Source organism: Erinaceus europaeus, chromosome 3 (genome assembly GCF_950295315.1).
Source record: "Erinaceus europaeus chromosome 3, mEriEur2.1, whole genome shotgun sequence".
NCBI lineage: Eukaryota > Metazoa > Chordata > Mammalia > Eulipotyphla > Erinaceidae > Erinaceus > Erinaceus europaeus.
Genome location: NC_080164.1, coordinates 64,962,122 through 64,981,597, shown reverse-complemented (window position 1 = coordinate 64,981,597; position 19,476 = coordinate 64,962,122). Strand labels below are relative to the sequence as shown.

General features: G+C 44.3%; 1 protein-coding gene across 1 annotated transcript in view; it reads left to right on the top strand.

The window, feature by feature from the left end:
* The first annotated feature begins 1,653 nt into the window (after nt 1-1,653).
* The window catches only part of TTL (tubulin tyrosine ligase), a 38,839-nt gene continuing 21,016 nt past the window's right edge, over nt 1,654-19,476 (top strand). Inside the window, exons 1-3 of the mRNA XM_007538347.3 lie at nt 1,654-2,008; nt 5,458-5,536; nt 15,524-15,756. Of these exons, the coding sequence (XP_007538409.1) occupies nt 1,852-2,008; nt 5,458-5,536; nt 15,524-15,756 (469 nt within the window). The 5' untranslated portion in view covers nt 1,654-1,851. The remainder of the gene's footprint in view (nt 2,009-5,457; nt 5,537-15,523; nt 15,757-19,476) is intronic.

The following is a 19,476-nucleotide window of genomic DNA, read 5'->3' as shown; positions in this document are numbered from 1 at the left end:
GGAGGGGAAGACAGAGAGAGGGAGAGAAAGACACCTGCAGACCTGCTTCACCACCTGTGAATCGACTCCCCTACAGGTGGGGAACCAGGGGCTTGAACCCAGAGCCTTATGTCGGTCCTTACGCTTTTCGCCACGTGTGCTTAACCCGCTGTGCTACCACCCGACTTCCTGAACTCTTTTTAAAATTTTTTTAATTTTAAACAATAGCATATAGGTGGTCTGGGAGGTGGTGCAGTGGCTAAGGCACTAAACTTTCAAGCATGACATTCTGAGTTCAATCCCCAGCAGCACATGTAGCAGAGTGATGTCTGGTTCTTTCTCTCTCTCCTATCTTTCTCATTAATAAATAAATAAAATATTTTTTAAATGGCATATATGTGGCCTGGGAGGTTGGCACAGTGGAGAAAGCATTAGACTCTCAAGCATGAGGTCTTGAGTTCAATCCCTGGCAGCACATGTACCAGAGTGATGTCTGGTTTTTTCTCTCTCCTCCTATCTTTCTCATTGAAAAATAAATAAAATCTTTAAAAAAAAAAAGCATATATAAGCTTTTGCACCTAAGCCACTCATTTTTTTGTTGTTGTTAATTTTTTTTTTCTGAATTAAAGCACTTGGTCCTGATCCGCATTGCTCTGAACATCTATAGAACTACTTTTACAAAATTATATTCAACTGTGGGCAGGCAGGCATCAGTAGAAACCAGCTAAGTTGAGCTTTCTGCCATATATCACAGAACTGACTCACTTTAAAGGACTGAGAGCAGGGTCTACAAAAGATGGTTCCCAGGAAGCTAGTTTGATTTGATTTCATGGATAATGTAATTACTATAAACAGACATTTCCTCCTTAGTGCTTGACGGGGACCATGAAGAGTAGTCCACCTTTGTTTCTCATAATGTAATTTTTTTCTTCCCATTATATGTGTTCCTGAAGCCAATTGTGTTATTTTCACGTTTGGACTTCTTTCCGTTGTATTCTGGGTCAAGGAGATTGTGTAGCGCTAGCACATAATACTTGTATCACAGGCACTATCAATTGCCAAAGATAAGAAGTGCTTTGGTGTTAAATGGGAAACTGGGGGATGTTATGCATGAACAAACTATTATATTTACTGTTGAATGTAAAACATTAATTCCCCAATAAATAAATAAGTGCTCTGGTTTAAAAAAATCTGTAGATTTATGTTTTTTTTTTCTGTATAGTTTCTATTCACCATTTAAGTCTATAGGTCATATAAGTCCAATTTTTAATGAGGTTACATTTAAATTAGCCTCCCTTTGGGCAAATTATTAAAAAAAATAATTTTGGTGGTGGGTACGGTGTGTACTTCTAAAATAAATGAATAAATACATACTTTTTTGAAAAGTATCAATTCTCCACCCACCCACTTTAAAAAATAAAGCATAATGTATACATTAAAGCAAAAAAAAAAAAAAAAGGAAGAAGAAAGTGGAAATAGTTGGTGGAAGACCCAGAACCAGTCCCACAAAAAAGACTTTCCGCGGGCACAACCCCAGTGGCAGCGACCCCGCGCTCGGGAGGCAGCACCGCAGCAGGGCCCGAAGGGCTGCGCAGCTTCTTCCAGGCTGGGGCGGGCGGCCGCGCGGAATCACGGGGCAGAGGCGGGGCCGCCGGGGTGGGCGCGGCCTCTCTGCGCTCCGGCCGAGTGCAGGCGCGCGCGGCTCGGCGGCGCGGGACCCAGGGGCGGGGCGAGCCGGCGGGCTGGCGGGCGGGCGCGGCTAGAGCCCGGCGGGACGGCGGGCGGCGGGCGGGCACCTGGTGCTGGGCGGACGCCGGGCTCGGTCCCGGCTGCGCCGCTCGGCGGTGTCTCTCGCTGCGGCGGCCCTGCGCCATGTACACCTTCGTGGTGCGCGACGAGAACAGCAGCGTGTACGCCGAGGTCTCCCGGCTGCTCCTCGCCACCGGCCACTGGAGGAGACTGAAGAAGGACAACCCCAGGTTCAACCTGATGCTGGGGGAGAGGAACCGGCTGCCGTTCGGGAGGCTGGGTGAGCGCGCCCCCGCCCCTCGGGCGCTTTTGTCTCAGGCTCGCACCCTTTCCTCTCCGCGGCTGAAAATGGAGCCAGCGGTGGCTGAGCCCGTGGTTTGGGGGGCTCAGGCGCCCCCGGAATCGGATTCGGAGGAGCTGCCGTCTCCTGACAATGACTCGTCCTTGCAGTCCGGGGGGCGTGGGCCGCGGCGGGGTGGGGAGCGGGGCGCGGCCCCCCCAGCCGCACAGGTGCGCGGGACTCCGGGCCGGCGGCGGACCCCCGGTTTGGAGGGTCGTCCTGCATGTTTCTGCTTTCCATCCTGAGGGTCTCACTCTGCCCGGGGTTCGCGAGAGGGGGCTCGTGCGTGCGTAAGATTCCCCGGGGCCCACCCGGGTAAACTGTAGGGGGGCGTTTGGAGCCGATCTTTGGATTCCAAAAGCAGGAATTTGCGCACTGTGGCGATTCCAGGGAAGGCACGAAGGTGTGGATTTTAGACTCTTCCTTAGCTTCCCCAAAGAGTGCATCTTCACCACTGAGTGCACGTTGACTGGGTTCACCCTCTGTGCTCCATCCCAGTCTTTCCCTCTCCCCAGGGAGCAGGGCGGGAGGTCCTTCATTCACGTGGTGGAAGCTATCTTGGCACCCCGGTATCTGCTTGCCAGCCCTTACAAGGGCCAGGTGGGCACGCAGAGGGAGCAGTGGGTGGTGTCAGGTGGTGACGTAATCCACAATTATATGTGATATTAAATCACATGGACCTGAACACTGTCTTAGGGCCTCATCTCCCTGCCCTGTCATCCGAGGAAATAGAGCTTCTGGCTTGGGGACCTAATTGCACTGCCTAAAACAGAATGGGAGAATCAGTAATAAAGCGAAAGTCATCTCTGCCTCGGAGTACAAACCAGAGAGTGGTGTTCTATGTCTAGGAAGAAGACAGTGGTCAGAAGTTGGAAAAATTGAATGGAGGGGCTGGGTGGTGGAGCACCTGGTTGAGAACACACGTTACAGTGCACAAGAACCCAGGTTCAAGCCCCCGGTACCCACCTGCAGGGGGAAAGTTTTGCAAGTGGTGATGCAGTGCTGCAGGTGTCTCTGTCTCTTCTTCTCCCTTCCAAATATTAACTAGGCCCCACCCTTCTTAGCTTCTGAGATCAGATGAGATCTGGCATGTTCAGGGTGGTAGGGCAGTATATTCTCTTCCTCTCTGTTTCCCCCTTCCCTCTCAACTTCTGACTATCTCTATCAAATAAATAAAGATAATAAAAATTGAGGAGAGAGAGAAGGAAAAGTTGAATGGACAAGCTTTGAAAATGGGCCATTGACACTGACAATTGATGAGCTTATGTGGAGCTTTTGAGTGGGGCCATGTACAATTGTAATAGTTTGAGAAGTGAAGGATGTAATATGTATTTATTTGATTAATGAGAGAGAGAAAAGCAGAAGGGGGGATGGGATAGATAGCATAATGGTTATGCAAAGAGACTCATGCCTGAGACTCCCAGGATCAGTTCCCAAACCACCATAAGCCAGAGCTGACCAGTGCTCTGATTAAATAATAATTTTTTAAAAACTCAGAGAAAAGCAGAAAGAATCAGAGCATCACTCTGGCATGCACAATGCTAGGACTGAACTTGGGACTTCATACCTTCAAGTCTACAGCTCAAGTCCTTGTACAAACTCCTAGATGGCAATTTTTTTTTTTATTCTTATACACATTTATTATCTAGGATGGGGACTCCATGGGAAGACTAATTCCAACCCTTGTGAGTCTTGTATTCAGTGAATATGCTTAGCGATTCCCCTTTGTTAAACTCTCTCCTCAGGAAACCCTCAGCAAATAGCAACAAATAGCAGTAGACTACCTTCCCTCAAACAAGTAAAGCTGCTTATAGTTATGACATTTATTTCTTCTTTGCTCAGCTAGGTCTTCTGATTTATTATTTTCCTCCTTGGACTAGGCAGTCAGTGCCTAGCTGTAAGAGCTCAAATGGAGTCCTAATATTAAAAATGAACAAAAATGGTTCTACTGAAACTGGGGTAACTGACATTGCTGTGGTGCCCAGAAAGGGAGGAGCAGAATCTATAAGGGCCACAAAGCCAGCCGATAGATGATCAATAGACATTTTGTTTTATAGGAAAGAAAATAGCATCCAAATGGCTGTGTATCTTCATTGCTAGGGAAATTTATTTTTTGTTTAAAGTGTGCTGTGTGAAATCCAGGAAGAAAGCTTACATTGAGCCAGATCGGAGTTTCAGGCATGCCAGTGCCATGGAGGTGAGTGAAGAGCTAGGCAGTTCAGCCATGAGCCAGATCCATATGCCCTAGGGAGAAAGTAAGCCAACTAGTTCCTAAAGCTTTTTATTTTAGCGTATTCTGTTCTCTGCTCAATAAATGAGTTCTAGGGCTTCTTCAAGTGAAACTCTCTGTGATATCCAGTGTATTTTGTTAAGAATTTAAGCAAAAATTAAGGCTTTTTTTAAAAAAAGATTTTATTTATTCATGAGAAAGATAGGAGAAAGAACCAGACATCACTCTGGTACATGTGCTGGTGGGGATGGAACTCAGGACCTCATGCTTGAGAGTCCAGTGCTTTAACCACTGCACCACCTCCTGCGCCACAGGCTTTTGCTTTTGTCTCTTTTTCTCTTACTTTTGCAAAGGAGGGGACATGTATTAAGATTTATTGAGGGGCCAGGCAATGGTACACCTGGTTGAGTGCACATGTTATCAGGAGAAAAGTCCCAGGTTGAAGTCCCTGATCCCCACTTACAGGGGGAAACTTCAGAAGTTATGAAGCAGTGCTACAGGTCTCTCTCTCTCTTTCCTTCTCTGTCTCTCTTCCCCTCTCAATTCCTCTCTGTTTCTATTAAAAAAATACCTTGGAAATTAGTTTTCCTATGGTATTATTATGTGTAAAGAAACCTCTCAGGAATTATGATTTTACAAATAGCCTCTGTTGCCATCCTTCACTTTCCAGTAACTCTCCTAGAAACTTGCAGAGGTAGACATGCTTGAGAACAGCAGTGTCATTGTTCTGCACCCTCCCTACCTGTGTGGTGGTAGAAAGCAGGACTAAGGGCATCAAAGACAAGAGCATTAAAGCCCTACTGGACAAAAATAACTAAATCCAGATGTGTTAAACCAAGATAGGGTTTAGCAGGGATCCCGAGAGGTAAAAAAAAGAAGGTACTTGTCCACTCAAAGAAGAAAGGACAAAGGCAGCAGTGGTCTTTGGCAGACATGCATTGTTGATGTTGCAATCTCCATTCTGGGGAGAATGAATTTGTTACAGAAAAGAAAACCACAGGTACAGGACAATAGAACCAGTCCTTTCTTAACAACCTATTCTAAAAGTGGAGAAAGGATAGCTGGTCTGAAACATCTGTTCTCTTTTGCATGCTCAGGCTGACTGTTGTTATTTTCCACCTGTCCTTTTTCTCTTCTGAGCCTCCTGTTTCCTTCCTAGGTCACGAGCCCGGGCTAATGCAGTTGGTGAATTACTACAGGGGGGCTGACAAACTGTGTCGGAAAGCTTCTCTAGTGAAGTAAGTGCTCGCTAATTTCTGTGATTTAATTATTTACATAAACTTTTCCTAGTTCTCATTATGAAACAAGCAAGATGTGGGATTATTTTTTAGGGCAAAAAAAAACTTTTTAAAAAGCCAACAAGAGGGTTAACAAAATAGCTCCCCTGCATAGTGTGCTGCTTTGCTGTGTACATGACCCAGGTTGAGCCTCGCTCCCACCACTGGAAGAAACTTCAGTGCTGCATATTTTCTCTCTCTCTCTCTCTCTCTCTTTCTCTCCATCTTTGTCTCTTGCTGGGAAATTGTGCAGATGCAGTCACAGCCGCCATGTTGTCCCCTCAGGTTATTGCCAGTTCCCACGAGAATTAGACGATATTCTCGGAGTGCCTTTCCCAACCAATCCTGTCCTGACGTGTCACTCCTGGTTTTTGCCCTATAAAGCCCTCCTACTTCCGCCTCTCTCTTGACCGTTTTTCACATCGGTGATTAGACGCAGGTAAGGGTGCTGCGCGAGGCTGCCATTTTCACTAGCTCCACGTGGCCCAAACCACTGCACTCTCACCCAACTCTGAGGTGCCAGTGTGAATAAAGATTTGTGTTCCCTGGGCGGAGGATAGATAGCATAATGGTAATGCAAACAGACTCTCATGCCTGAGCCTCCAAAGTCCCAGGTTCAATCTCCCGCACCACCGTAAGCCAGAGCTGAACAGTGCTCTGGTAAAGAAAAAAAGAAAGAAAAGAAAAAGAAAAATTAAAAAAAAAAAAAAAAAGATTTGTGTTCCCTCTTCACTCCGGATCTCCTCTATCTCTCCTCCGTGGCGCAGCCCAACATCTGGCGCCTGAACAGGGACCTGACCCGCCCAGACGCAGGTAAGTATATGGCCACTTGACTCTCTGCAGCCTCATGTTCCTCTCCACCATGGGAGACTTACCTTTTTACGAACAGGCTTCCTAAACCCTCTACTCTTTTCTCATGAGACAGGTTTTCTATCTCGGAGACATTTTACTCGGGGCCGCACCGTGGATCCTCTTGACCATGTTTGCAGCTTTCAGGGTATATATAGGGCGCCCTCCCAAAAAGTTAAGGGACCTTGAGGCTGAGATACAAGAGTTAAGGGATATTGTCTTGGTGCTTACCCACCCTAAGCCCTCTACATTTTGCCCCAAGAATTCTGTTTTGGCAGACACGTATTCGGCTTCTCTGGCTGTTGCTGCCGCTCCTTGGGCGGCTTCCACTTCCATGACTCCTCCCCCCACTGCTACCCCGCTATCAAAGTAAGTCCACACCTTTCCAGTAAATGTGGCCCCCAATAGACAAAACCCTCAGGTGTGGCATCCGTACTCCCCCAAAGATCTTAAGGAACTTCACCAGGCTATTAAGGATGATAGAATTCATGCTCCATGGACCAAGTCCATTTTACAAGGCTTTCTCCAGCACCTTAATACCCCCCAATATTGGAGGGATGTAGCTCATGCTATGCTCCCAGGCCCTCTCTTCCTGCAGTGGGAGGCATTTTTTCGTGATGAATGCTTACAGCAATCCCGGAGAAATAGTCAGAATCAGCTGGAGTGGAATTTTGATGCACTGTTTGGAATGGGTGATTTTGAAACCGGAATTCAGCAGGCAGAGGCCAAGTTTTCAGCTGGTTATTTTGAACAGGTACGCATCTGCACATCTCAAGATGGGAGAGGTTAACACCACCCAAGGGAGCGGCCTCAGCCCCCATTCTCTCCCTTCGCCAAGAACACAATGAATCCCTAGCTAACTTCATTGCCAGGGTCCAGTCAAGCTTAGAGAGAAAGATTTATAATCCTGACGCCCGCTTTCTCCTTCTGCGTTCTATTGTCTGGGATGGCATACTTCCAGAATTCCGTCAGGCATGCCTCAGTCTTAAACACAAACCCCAGATGCCTGGATCTTAGCTACACAGGAACTTAGGCCAGGATCTTATGAGGCACCCACTATGACACAGGCCTATACAGCTACCCCACATAAGCAAAAGGGGGCTTGCTTTCAGTGTGGTCGCCAAGGGCATTGGCATAACCAATGTCCAGAAAATAAGCCGCAACCCCGCCTCCAGTCAGGGAGCCAGAGACCACGAACACCTTGCCCTAGATGCCAGAAAGGTTTTCATGAAGAAGAGATCGTTGGTCCAAGTTTCATAAAAATGGCACACCCCTGAATGGCACGAATTCAGAGCCTGAGATTTTGTGGACCACTCCTGTTTTAGAATGAGGTCTCCCTACTGTGACAGTAAGGATTGGTAATATTCCTTTTAAGTGTTTGATTGACATGGGGGCAGAAAAGACGATTCTAAGGCAAGCAGAGGTTCCCCAGAGTTGGGAACTCCTCCCAGGACCCCATTTACATGGTGTTGGAGGGTTGACCCAAGCCTTTCTCACACGAGATTCGCTTATGTGGGAAGACCCGGAAGGGACTAACCGACACTTTCGTCCTCTGGTAGCTGATATTAGCACCAACTTACTGGGCAGAGATCTCCTGGGATCTCTTGATGTAATAATATCTACAGATGCCTCTGCAGGGCGCAGCACCCTTCCCTGCGTCTAATCACCGATGTGAAAAGCAGGCAAGAGAGAGGCGGAAGTAGGAGGGCTTTATAGGGCAAAAACCAGGAGTGACGAGTCAGGACAGGATTGGTTGGGAAAGGCACTCCAAGAATATCGTATTAACTCTTGTGGGAACTGGCAATAACCTGAGGGGACAACATGGCGGAACAGGCACTCTGAGAATATCGTCTAACTCTGGTGGGAACTGGCAATAACCTGAGGGGACAACGTGGCGGCTGTGACTGCATCTGCACAATTTTCCAGCAGTCTCTGTCTGAAAAAGTCAGCTCAGAAGAGTGATGCCCAGGTGACAACCATAAATAAACAAATAGATAAGACCCTGGAAATAGATCACCTGATAGAGCCCATGCCTTTTACCATGTGAGGGGACTTGGGTTTGAACCCCTGGCACAAGATGGGAGTCCCATAAACTTCTCCAGGGGGGCTCCACGGATGGTAGAGGGCTGCTATGGTGTCTCTTCTCTTTCTGTCTCTATCATTTTCCCTCTTTATATCTAAAAATAAAAAGAATGAAACATTTAACAGCAGTAGAATGGTATATGTATATGGCCCTGTCAACAACAAAATACAAAAGCAGACAACCAATAAATATTAGTGCTAGACATTTTTCAAAGCTGCTTTGTAAACCAAAGATGTACTATTTTGTGCTTGATAGATCCTGCCTGTTTCCTAGGTGTGGTTTTCTAAAAGCAAAGTTGGAGGCAGTATCTTGTGTAATTGACTTTAAGTTTTGTAGGGCTTTGGGCGGAGACAGGAGAAGAAGCCAAGCAGAGGTGACTAGAGCTTGTTTCACCTTAACTTGACCCCACTGGACTCAGGAGTGAATAGCATCTTGATAGATGTGAATTAACTTTCATCTATAATTTCTTTACAAATGAACTTATGAGGAAATGAAACAAGTATGAAGGACTTCCTGTAGAAATTGGTCTTGGTTCTGTACAGGAAATGAAGGCTTCCAGACATAACCTACAGATCAGCATTCTACAATGAAATAGAATGCTGGCCACACAGATTTTAGATTCCCTAGTAACCTCATGCACATAAGTACAAAGAAAAAGGTGCAATTTGTTTTGATACAGCAGTATGACAAATAAGCAAAAAAATACCCGTGAGTACCCATTCATTGGGGAAACTGACGATCCTTCCTAGCCGACTGAATCCACATGGATCCCAGTCACTTTCAAAGCCAGCAACAAGCAGCTCCTGACAGCTTTCAACCCGACGCTATTGACTGGCTACGGAAGAAGGGCAAACGCTAGAAGAAGTATAAAAACAATGAAATATATTTCTTTTTTTTTTTTTTTGCCTCCAGGGTTACCTCTGGGGTTCAGTGCCAGCACTATGAATCCACTGATCCTGGTGGCCATCTTTTTCCATTTTATTGGATAGGACAGAGAAAAATTGAGACAGGAAGGGAAGATAAAGAGGGGGAAACACCTGCAGACCTGCTTCACCACTTGTGAAGCAACCGCCTAGCACATGGGGAGTGGGTTCAAACCGGGATCCTTGAGCAGGTCCTTGCACTTTGTACTACGTGCACTACTGTCCAGCCCCCCCCCAAATATTTTTATTCTTCAAGATCATATACGTTGTACACTTATAGCACATCTTAATTCAAACACTACATTTTCATTTAATACCTTTGATAACTTTAGATTTTTTTTTTTAAAGATTTTATTTATTTATTAATGAGAAACGTAGGAGGAGAGAGAAAGAGCCAGACATCACTCTGGTACATGTGCTGCTGGGGATTGAACTCAGGACCTCATGCTTGAGAGTTTAATACTTTCTTTACCCACTGCGCCACCTCCCGGACCACACCTGTTTAGATTTCTAAATAGTAATAATAATATGGGGCTGGAAGAGATAACTCACCCTGCAGGGCCTTATCATGTGTGTGACCCTGGGTTCAAGCCCTGACACCACATAGGAGCACCATGGATTGCACTAGGGGAGCATCATCTCTAGTGAAGCAGCGCTGGGCTATCTCTCTTCTCTCTGCATCTGTTGCTCTTTCATCTGTCTCTCTAACTTTTAAAAAATACTTTATTTATTTTTAATGACAGAGATACATAGAAAAGGGGAGAGACCAACTTGATCAAAGCACTGCTCAGCTCTGGCTTATGGTGGTGCTAGAGATTGAATCTGGGACCAAAGAGCCTCAGGCATGAGAGTCTTTTGCATAACTATTATGCTGTCTCCCCGACCCCTCAACTTTGATTTTTGCCTCCAGGGTTATCGCTGGTGCTCAGTGCCTGCACCTTGAATCCACTGCTCCTGGAGGCCATTTTTCTCCCTTTTGTTGTCCTTGTAGCCTTGTTGTGGTTATTATTGTTGTTGTTGACGTCATTTGTTGTTGGATAGGACAGAGAGAAATGGAGAGAAGACGGGGAGAGAAAGATAAGACATCTTCAGACCTGCTTCACCACCTGTGAAGCAACCCCCCTGCAGGTGGGGAGCCAGGGGCTCGAACCAGGATCCTTAGGCCGGTTCTCATGCTTTGTGCCACGTGTACTTAACCCACTGTGCTACCGTCCACCCCCCTCAACATTTTTTTTTATATAGATTTGTGGTTCAGGAGCAGGCTCAGGAGCAGGCTTTAGGGTCCTGGTTCATAATGGTGGAAAAGGACGTAAGTGGGGGGTGAAGGTGTTCTGTGGACAGCTGTCATGGTGAGATGAGAATTTTTTTTATTTATCCCCTTTGGTTGCCCTTGTTTTATTGTTGTAGTTATTGATGTCATCGTTGTTGGATAGGACAGAGAGAAATGGAGAGAGGAAGGGAAGACGGGGAGAGAAAGATAGATACCTGCAGACCTCCTTCACCGCCTGTGAAGCAACCCCCCTGCAGGTGGGGGGGAGCCGGGGGCTTGAACTAGGATCCTCAGGCTGGTCCTTGCACTTTGCGCCATGTGCGCTTAACCTGCTGCACTCCCGTCTGACTCCTGATTTTTTTTTTTAAGATTTTATTTATTTATGAGAAAGATAGGAGGGGAGAGAAATAACCAGACGTCACTGGCACATGTGCTACCGGGGATCAAACTCGGAACCTCATGCTTGAGAGTCCAAAGCTTTATCACTGTGCCACCTCCCAGACCACGAGATGAGAAATTTTACCTGTGTGTCAACAACTGTAAATCACTAACCCCCGCCACATACACACACACAATAAAATTATTTTAAAATTTTGTGGTTAGGACCAGGCACACATCTGGTTAAGTGCTCTCATTACAGTGCCCCAGGATGAAGTTTAAGCCCCCAATCCCCACTTGCAGTGGGAAAGCCTCACAAATGGTGAAGCAGGTGTGCGGGTATCTTTCTGTAACCCCCTCCCCTCCCAGTATCACCCCTCTCCCCTCCCAATTTCTCTCTTGTTTTTATTTATTATTTTTATTTATTATCCAATAATAAATAAAAATATTTTTAAAAATTTGTGGTTGAAGAAATAGATTTACATACTCAGGTTGTTTCCATGTACATAAAAGTTTTTCAGTAATTAAATTGAATAGTAGGTTGAATATAAAATATATTACTTTAATATTCACATCCTTGTTCAATGAGCTGGTTCATTTATTTCCAAGATACTGCTCAGCTCTGGCTTGTAGTGGTGCAGGGGACTGAACCTGGGACTCTGGAACCACAGGCATGAGAGTCTCTTAGCATAATCATTAGGCTAGATACCCCACTATACTGGCTTAGTAAAAAAAAAAAAAATTATTTGACTTTGAAGCAAACTAAATTGAATAAATTTCCAGACTCATGTGTCAGCCACTATTAATATTGAATTCAAAGGCGATATTGACTTTGTTGAAATGAAACTCTAGAGGTGGTGAGATAGCTCACCTAGAAACTTGGGTGAGTGGCACACCCGGTTAAGTATATATAGTATTATGCACAAGGACCTGGGTTCGAACCCCAGTGATGCTTCACAAACAGTGAAGCAGTTCTGCGGGTATCTGTCACCCTCTCCCCCTCTTTATCTCTCTTGAATAAAATAGAGGAAAAAAAGGAAAAAATGGCCATTGGGAGCAGTGGATTCATAGTGCCGGCACCCCACTATGACCCTGAAGGCGAAGAAAGGAAGGCAGGTAGGCAAGTCATTTACTTTGCTATGTTGCTGTGCCAGGCTCCAGCCTGGTCCCCGCCCCAGTGGGTCCGTGGGGCAAGGTTTTATGCTGTGGTGGCTTTCCTTTTTTCTCTGTTGCTCTGTCTGCAGTTGGTCTGGAGAAAAGGAAAGGAAGGAAGGAAGGTGGGGGCGAGGGAGCAGAGAGCGAGAGGGAAGGAAGGGGAGGAAGGTTAGGAAACCCTAAATTTATCATTATCAGCAAAGTGTTCTTCAAATTTTCTTTATTTTTTGTAACTAAATTGCATAATGATGTCTGTCACAGTTTAAATCTGCATGTTGAGTCATGTTACAAAAATAGATAAAACTATTGTTGCTAAGACATTGAAACATAAATTCCATTACTTCTCTGACTAGGTCATAAATAAAGTCTTTTCCCCTTTTCTTAGAACTTTAAATTTAGTTTGTCCATATGCAGTATGAATGTTGGTGAGAAAATAAAATTCACACTGTGAAATCTTTGATTATTAAATGGAGTAATGAGCCACTGAGTCAGAATTTGGCAGTTTTTTTTTTTTTTTTTTTTTTTAGACAGTCTGAATTGGAATAAATCTTTGTAAAACTCTTTTATCCCTCAGTCAGTCAGCAATGACAAAGAGCACAGTCTTTAAATTTATTGTCTTCTGTTTCAGCAGTTTGGTGAACTGGCAAATCATTGTAGCATTTTGCAAGTGTATAGTGAACCATTTTAACAACTATATCCATGATAATTTTAGAGTAGGCTTCAAAAAAAGAACACAAGTGTTTTCAGTATGTATCAGGAGGTACAGACAGTGGAAAGAAACAGTAATAGAACTATCAGTCTGTTAAAATCCCAGGTTTCAATAAAACCGAGCTGGATTCCTGTGGTAATAAAAGCTAAATTTTCTACAGTGGCAAAAAAAGCTCAGTTGGATAGTATTCTGCCTCACCATGAATGTAGCCCAAGTTCAAACCTAGCCCACACTGCATTGATGGATGCTTCCACTCACCCACCCAGCCACTCTCTCTCTATTTTTTTCTCCTCCCCCCTTCTCTCCATCTTAAAAACTCAGCCTGGAGCAGTGAAGCTCCAGTAGTGAAAAACCTTAAGTTTTCAGGGGCCAGGGGGAAATAACATGGCAGTATGCAAAAGATTTTTCATGCCTGAGGCCCTCAGGCTCCACACATAGCTGAAATTCTTCTCTAGCAGCTGTTGTTCTTTTATTATTATTATTTGCAGCTGTTGTTCTTAACCCACTGCACCTTCCGACTCCCTGCAGCTGTTGTTCTTTACACTTCAAAATATCTACACCACAAAGTTGATTTTTATATTTATTTATTGCCTCCAGGGTTATTGCTGGGGCTCAGTGTCTGCACCATGAATCCACTGCTCCTGGAGGCCATTTTTTCCATTTTGTTGCCTTTGTTGTTATTGGGTAGGCCAGAGGGAAATCGAGAGAGGAGAGGAAGACAGAGATAGATACCTGCACACCTACTTTACCACTTGTGAAGCGACCTCCTCGCAGAGGTGAAGGATCCTCATGCTGGTGTTTGCACTCTGTGTCATGTTGCTTGATCTGCTGCGCTAGCGCCCCCCACACACACACAAAGTTGATTTTTTAAGTTACAAATCAGCAATATTTTTACATATATTTGGAAATGCTTTACAATAAAGCATATCCATGGTATTCATTGAGTAATACCTATTCTGTTATACAACTTTTTAAAAAGAATTTATTTATGAGAAAGATAGGAGGAGAGAAAGAACCAGCCATCACTCTGGTACATGTGCTGCCGGGGATCAAACTTGGGACCTTATGCTTGAGTCTAGTGCCTTAGCCACTGTGCCACCTCCCGGACCACTCTGTTACACAATTTAACTAAATCTAAAGAAAAATAGCTAACATTTTTCATATTTTGAATCAATTTATGGCATTATTAGGATGGTTTTCTACTCCATTGTTTGTGACTTAACTGAAAACTGTTCACTTTTCACCCCATATCACCTCAGCCCAGGCACCTTGCCTGGTCTGCCTTGTGAATGGGGGGGGGACACATGTAAAAAAAACAAAGTAAAAAAAATTCACTTTTTGTGAAATTTTTCCTTTTCTGAAAATATTTTCCTTTATCATATTTTCATCTAAATGATTTTCTTTATTTTCCCTTTTTGTTGTTTTTCATTGTTGTAGTTATTATTGTTATTGATGTCATCATTGTTAGATAGGACAGAAAAATGGAGAGAGGAGGGGAAGACAGATGGGGAGAGAAAGATGGACACCTGCAGACCTGCTTCACCGCCTGTGAAGTGACCCCCCCTACAGATGGGGAGCCGGGGGCTCGAACTGGGGTCCTTAAGCTGGTCCTTGCACTTTGCGCCACGTGCGCTTAACCCGCTGTGCTACAGCCCAACCCCCAGCAACTTTATTTTAAATACACCAAAAACTGAAAACCAGTTTCCCAGTTTGAGCCCCCAGCTCCGCACCTACAGGGGAATTGCTTCACAAGCTGTGAAGCAGATCTGCAGGTGTCTGTCTTTCTCTCCCCTCTCTGTCTTCCCTTCCTCTCTCCATTTCTCTTTGTCCTATCCAACAGTGACATCAATAATAACAACAATGACGATAAACAACAAGGGCAACAAAAGGGAAAGAGTACCCTCCATGAACAGTGGATTCATAGTGCAGGTGCCGAGTACCAGCAGTAACCCTGGAGGCAAAAAAAAAAAAAAAAATGCATTTTTTGTGGACCAGGTGGTAGTGCTGCAGGTAAAGCGCACATGGTGCAAAGCACAAGGACCAGTGTAAAGATCCCTGTTTGAGCCCCCAGCTCCCCACCTGCAGGGGGGTCACTTCACAAGTGGTGAAGCAGGTCTACAGGTGTCTTTCTCTCCCCTCTCTGTCTTCCCCTCGTCTGTTGATTTCTCTCTGTCCTATCCAACAGCAACAACAACAAAATGGGAAAAATGGCCTCCAGGAGCAGTGGATTTGTAGTACAGGCAACCAAACCCCAGTGATAACCCTGGAGGCAAAATAAAAAGTGCATTTTTTCTACTTGATTGGAGGGTTGGTGGTAGATAGTTTATAGTATAGTTTTTGTCCCAAGAATTGTATTTTTAAAGGTGCTAACATTCTGAATATCAAGCCTCTTTTGAATTATGTATAGCTTGCCTTTTGGGTTTCATCTACTAGCTAGTACTACTCGAGAATTTATTAGATGTCAGTGCAGAAAGACCAAGAACAAATGTGGTAAAAATAAGATCAGCTCCTGGCCCAGATCATGCACAGTGATTTTTTCCAAATGTACTAAGAAGGGGATTCACTCTTTGTTGTCTGTCAGGCTAATCAAGACAAGCCCAGAACTGGCTGAGTCCTACACGTGGTTCCCTGAGTCCTATATGATTTATCCAACTAATCTCAAGACTCCAGTTGCTCCAGCACAGAATGGAATCCACCCACCAATCAATAACTCAAGGACAGATGAAAGGGAATTCTTCTTGGCTTCTTACAACAAAAAGAAAGAAGATGGAGAAGGAAATGTTTGGATTGCAAAATCATCAGCTGGTGCCAAAGGTGAGTTGGCATTACTGTCTCTCCCTTCCCCGTAGATCCCCGTCATGCTTTGTTCAACCAGAGGTTGGATTTAATGGTGCTGTTAGATGATTCTAACTCAAATCCTTGTGGTGAGAGATGTTTACTTGTAAAGGTCTGTGTTCTAATGAGTTCTAAGGTTTTTTAAATTTTTATTTATTTACTTATTTATTCATTTATTAGATAGTGACAGAGAGAAATTGAGAAGGGAGGGAGAAATAGAGAGGGAGAGAGACAGAGAAACACCTGCAACCCTGCTTCACCACTTGTGAAGCTTTCCCACTTGCAGGTGGGAGCCAGAGGCTTGAACTCAGGTCTCTTTACACGGTAACCTGAGTGCATAACCAGGTGCGCTACCACCTGGCTCCAAGTTCTGAGTTTTAATTGTCTGTGTTCTTAGAAGTTCTAAGTCTGTATTGCCACAGCCTCTATAAATTCCAGATTCAACAGCAGGTACTTCAAACTTAACATCACTGGTAGAGAACTCTCCATTTCCTTCCCATTTTTGCCTGCCCCAATTACCCATCTCTTAGCCTTACCACTTAGTACATGACTACATTCTTCAACAAGTTTCTAAAACCCCGAAACTGGAATTCATCCTTGGTTAATTTTAATTTAATTTAATTTAATTTTTTATTTTACCAGAGCACTGATGGGGGACTGAACCTGGGACATCAGAGCCCCAAGCATGAAAGTCTCTTTGCATAGCCATTATGCTATCTACTCCAACCCTGACCTTTTCTTTACAATTTATACCTAACACATCAGCAAATCTTGCTAGCTCCACCTTCAAAATATATTTTGAATTTGACTTTTCTTGTCATTTTTGCTACTGTCACTTGAAGTCAAAGATTGTTCTCTCCAATCCTTGTAACTTGTGCCTGTTTACAGCCAGTTTTCCTCCTCAGACAGAGTGACGTTTTTTAAAAATATAAATCTGTGTTATTCTCTGCCTCAGACACACCAGCTGGCTTCTCATGCAATTAGAAATAGCTCAGATTCCTCACAGTAGCCTACACCATTTGACATTTGCACGTTTATCTGAACTCATTTCCTATTCTTGACCATGCCAGATCTGTCTCCTGCCCCACAAATACTCTGTCTGCCTCTATACATGGAATGTGCTTACATGTATTGCTCTCTCTTCCTCTCAGCTCAGATTTGTCTTATCAGAGAAAGCTTTGCTAATCTATATAGGTCTCTGTGCCCATTGTGTTTGTGCTTTTTTTTTTTTTTTTGCTTTTTTTTTTTTTTTTTCTTTGCCTCCAGGGTTATTGCTGGGGTTTGGTGCCTGCACTCGAATCCACTGCTCCTAGAGGCCATTTTTCCCTTTTTTTGCCCTTGTTATCATTCTTGTTGTTATTATTATTATTGCTGTCATTGTTGTTGGATAGGACAGTGAGAAATCAAAAGAGAAAGACAGAGAGAGGGAGAGAAGGATAGACACCTGCAGACCTGCTTCACCACTTGTGAAGTGACCCCCCTGCATGTGGGGAGCTAGGGGCTTGAACCAGGATCCTTGAGCTGGTCATTGTGCTTTGTGCCATGTGTGCTTAACCTGATGTGCTACCACCCAACCCCCCAGGCTTAGTTCTAATGGTAAACTAGAAGTTGAAAGAAGTAGACATCATATTCCAGCTTCTGCCTGTGAATTTAGGCTACAGTCAGAATAGTCATTGTAATGACACCTGTATCATGGAGCCTGGACTAGAGTAAGAACTAGGAGTGAGCCAGTGCCCTTGGCAGGAGGACAAGTCATATTATAGTTTGTGACAACACAGAGTGATGCTCCCCAGTAGAGACAGGTAAGTAGAAAAACAAAATGCCAAAGGCAGAAGAAGTTTTTATGGTCCAGAAGATGGCGCCATGGATAAAGTACTGGACTCCCAAGCACGAGGTCCCAAATTAGTTAGCATTTGTCAGAGTGATGCACTGGCATTCTCATTCTCCCTCCTCCCTCCCCCTTTCTCTCTCTCTCTTTAATAAAGTCTTATTATTTTTTAAACATTTTGTTTATTTATTCATGAAGTAGATAAGCAAAGAGAGATAAAGAGCCAGACATCACTCTGGTGCATGTGCTGCTGTGGATTAAACTTGGGAACTTCATGATTGAAAGCCCAATGCTTTATCCACTGTGCCACCTCCTGGACCACAAGCTTTATTATTTTTTTAAGGAAAAAATTTTGCTTCAAGACTGGGTAAATGATATGTATTTGTTTGATTTGGGAACTATAAAATGAGATCAGTATGCTAAAGGAATAGGGTTTTTTGTTTGTTTGTTTGTTTTAATGAGAAAGATAAAAGAGGAGAGAGGGAGAACCAGACATCGCTCTGGTATATGTACTGCCGGGCCTTGAACTTGGGACCACATGCCTGAGAGTCCAATGCTTTATTCACAGTGCCACCTGCTGGACCACAAGGAATAGTTTTTCATTTTATTTATTAATTTATTTATTCCCTTTTGTTGTCCTTGTTTTATTGTTGTAGTTATTATTGTTGCTGTTATTGATGTCGTTGTTTTGGATAGAACAGAGAGAAATGGAGAGAGGAGGGGAAGACAGAGGGGGAGAGAAAGACACCTGCAGACCTGCTTCACCACCTGTGGAGCGACTCCCCTGTAGGTGGGGAGCCGGGGGCTCGAACCAGGATCCTTCAGCTGGTCCTTGCACTTTGCGCCACCAGCACTTAACCCACTGCACTACCACCCGACTCCCTGTTTTTCATTTTATTAAATACCTAGTACCTGCTATGTGGTGGGTATAGTTGACGCAACCAAACAATATCCAGTATGGAGCCTTTGTTCACCACCTCTACCACCCATCTTATATCAGAGTCACCTTCAGCCCACACCCTCTCCCCCCACCTCTTTCTCTCTCTCTCTCTCTCGATTGTATTTATTTATTCATTTCATTTTGGATAGAGACAGAAATTGAGAGGGAAAGTATAGATAAATGAGAGAGAGAGACCTGTAATACTGTTACACCTCTCGTGAAGCATTTCCTCTATAGGTGGAGACCAGGAACTTGAACCCAGGTCCTTGTGCACTATAGCGTGTGACTCAACCAGGTGTGCCACCACCCATCCCCTTGGAATACTCCTCTCCATCCTCCTGTTCTCACTCATTCTCTGGAATCTATGTACGGTACAATAGAAATCCGGAAAAAGACAGTCAAGCCTTGTTATTCCTGTGTTTAGTGCTGTTCCCAAGGAGTAATGAACAGCATGTGGCATCCTACAGAGGTTCAGTATTTGCATGGAGGGAGGGGAAAAAATAATACTTGGAGGTACAAGAATAAATGAGGCAGACATGTTATCTTGCCCTCGTGGGCCCTCAGGCTAGTCAGAAGGCTAAGTAAAATTTATCTATTTCCAGATTAGCTAAAAGTTAGGATAGGATGAAAACAAATAACCAGAAAAGGCTGTGTCTTTGAAGCTTCTTGAAGAACTCCAAAGTTCCTTCATAATTTCTCTTTTACTTAATCAACAGATAGACAAATGGGTCAAAAAGTAGAGTTTATATATATGGGAACTATACTTCTATCCAAAACTTGCAAAAATGAATGTGAATTTTATATGGTTAAAATAAGAAACTGGGAGTCGGGCGGTGGCGCAGTGTGTTAAGTGCACGTGGTGCAAAGCGCTAGGACTAGCATAAGGATCCCGGTTCGAGCCCCCGGCTCCCCACCTGCAGGGGAGTCCCTT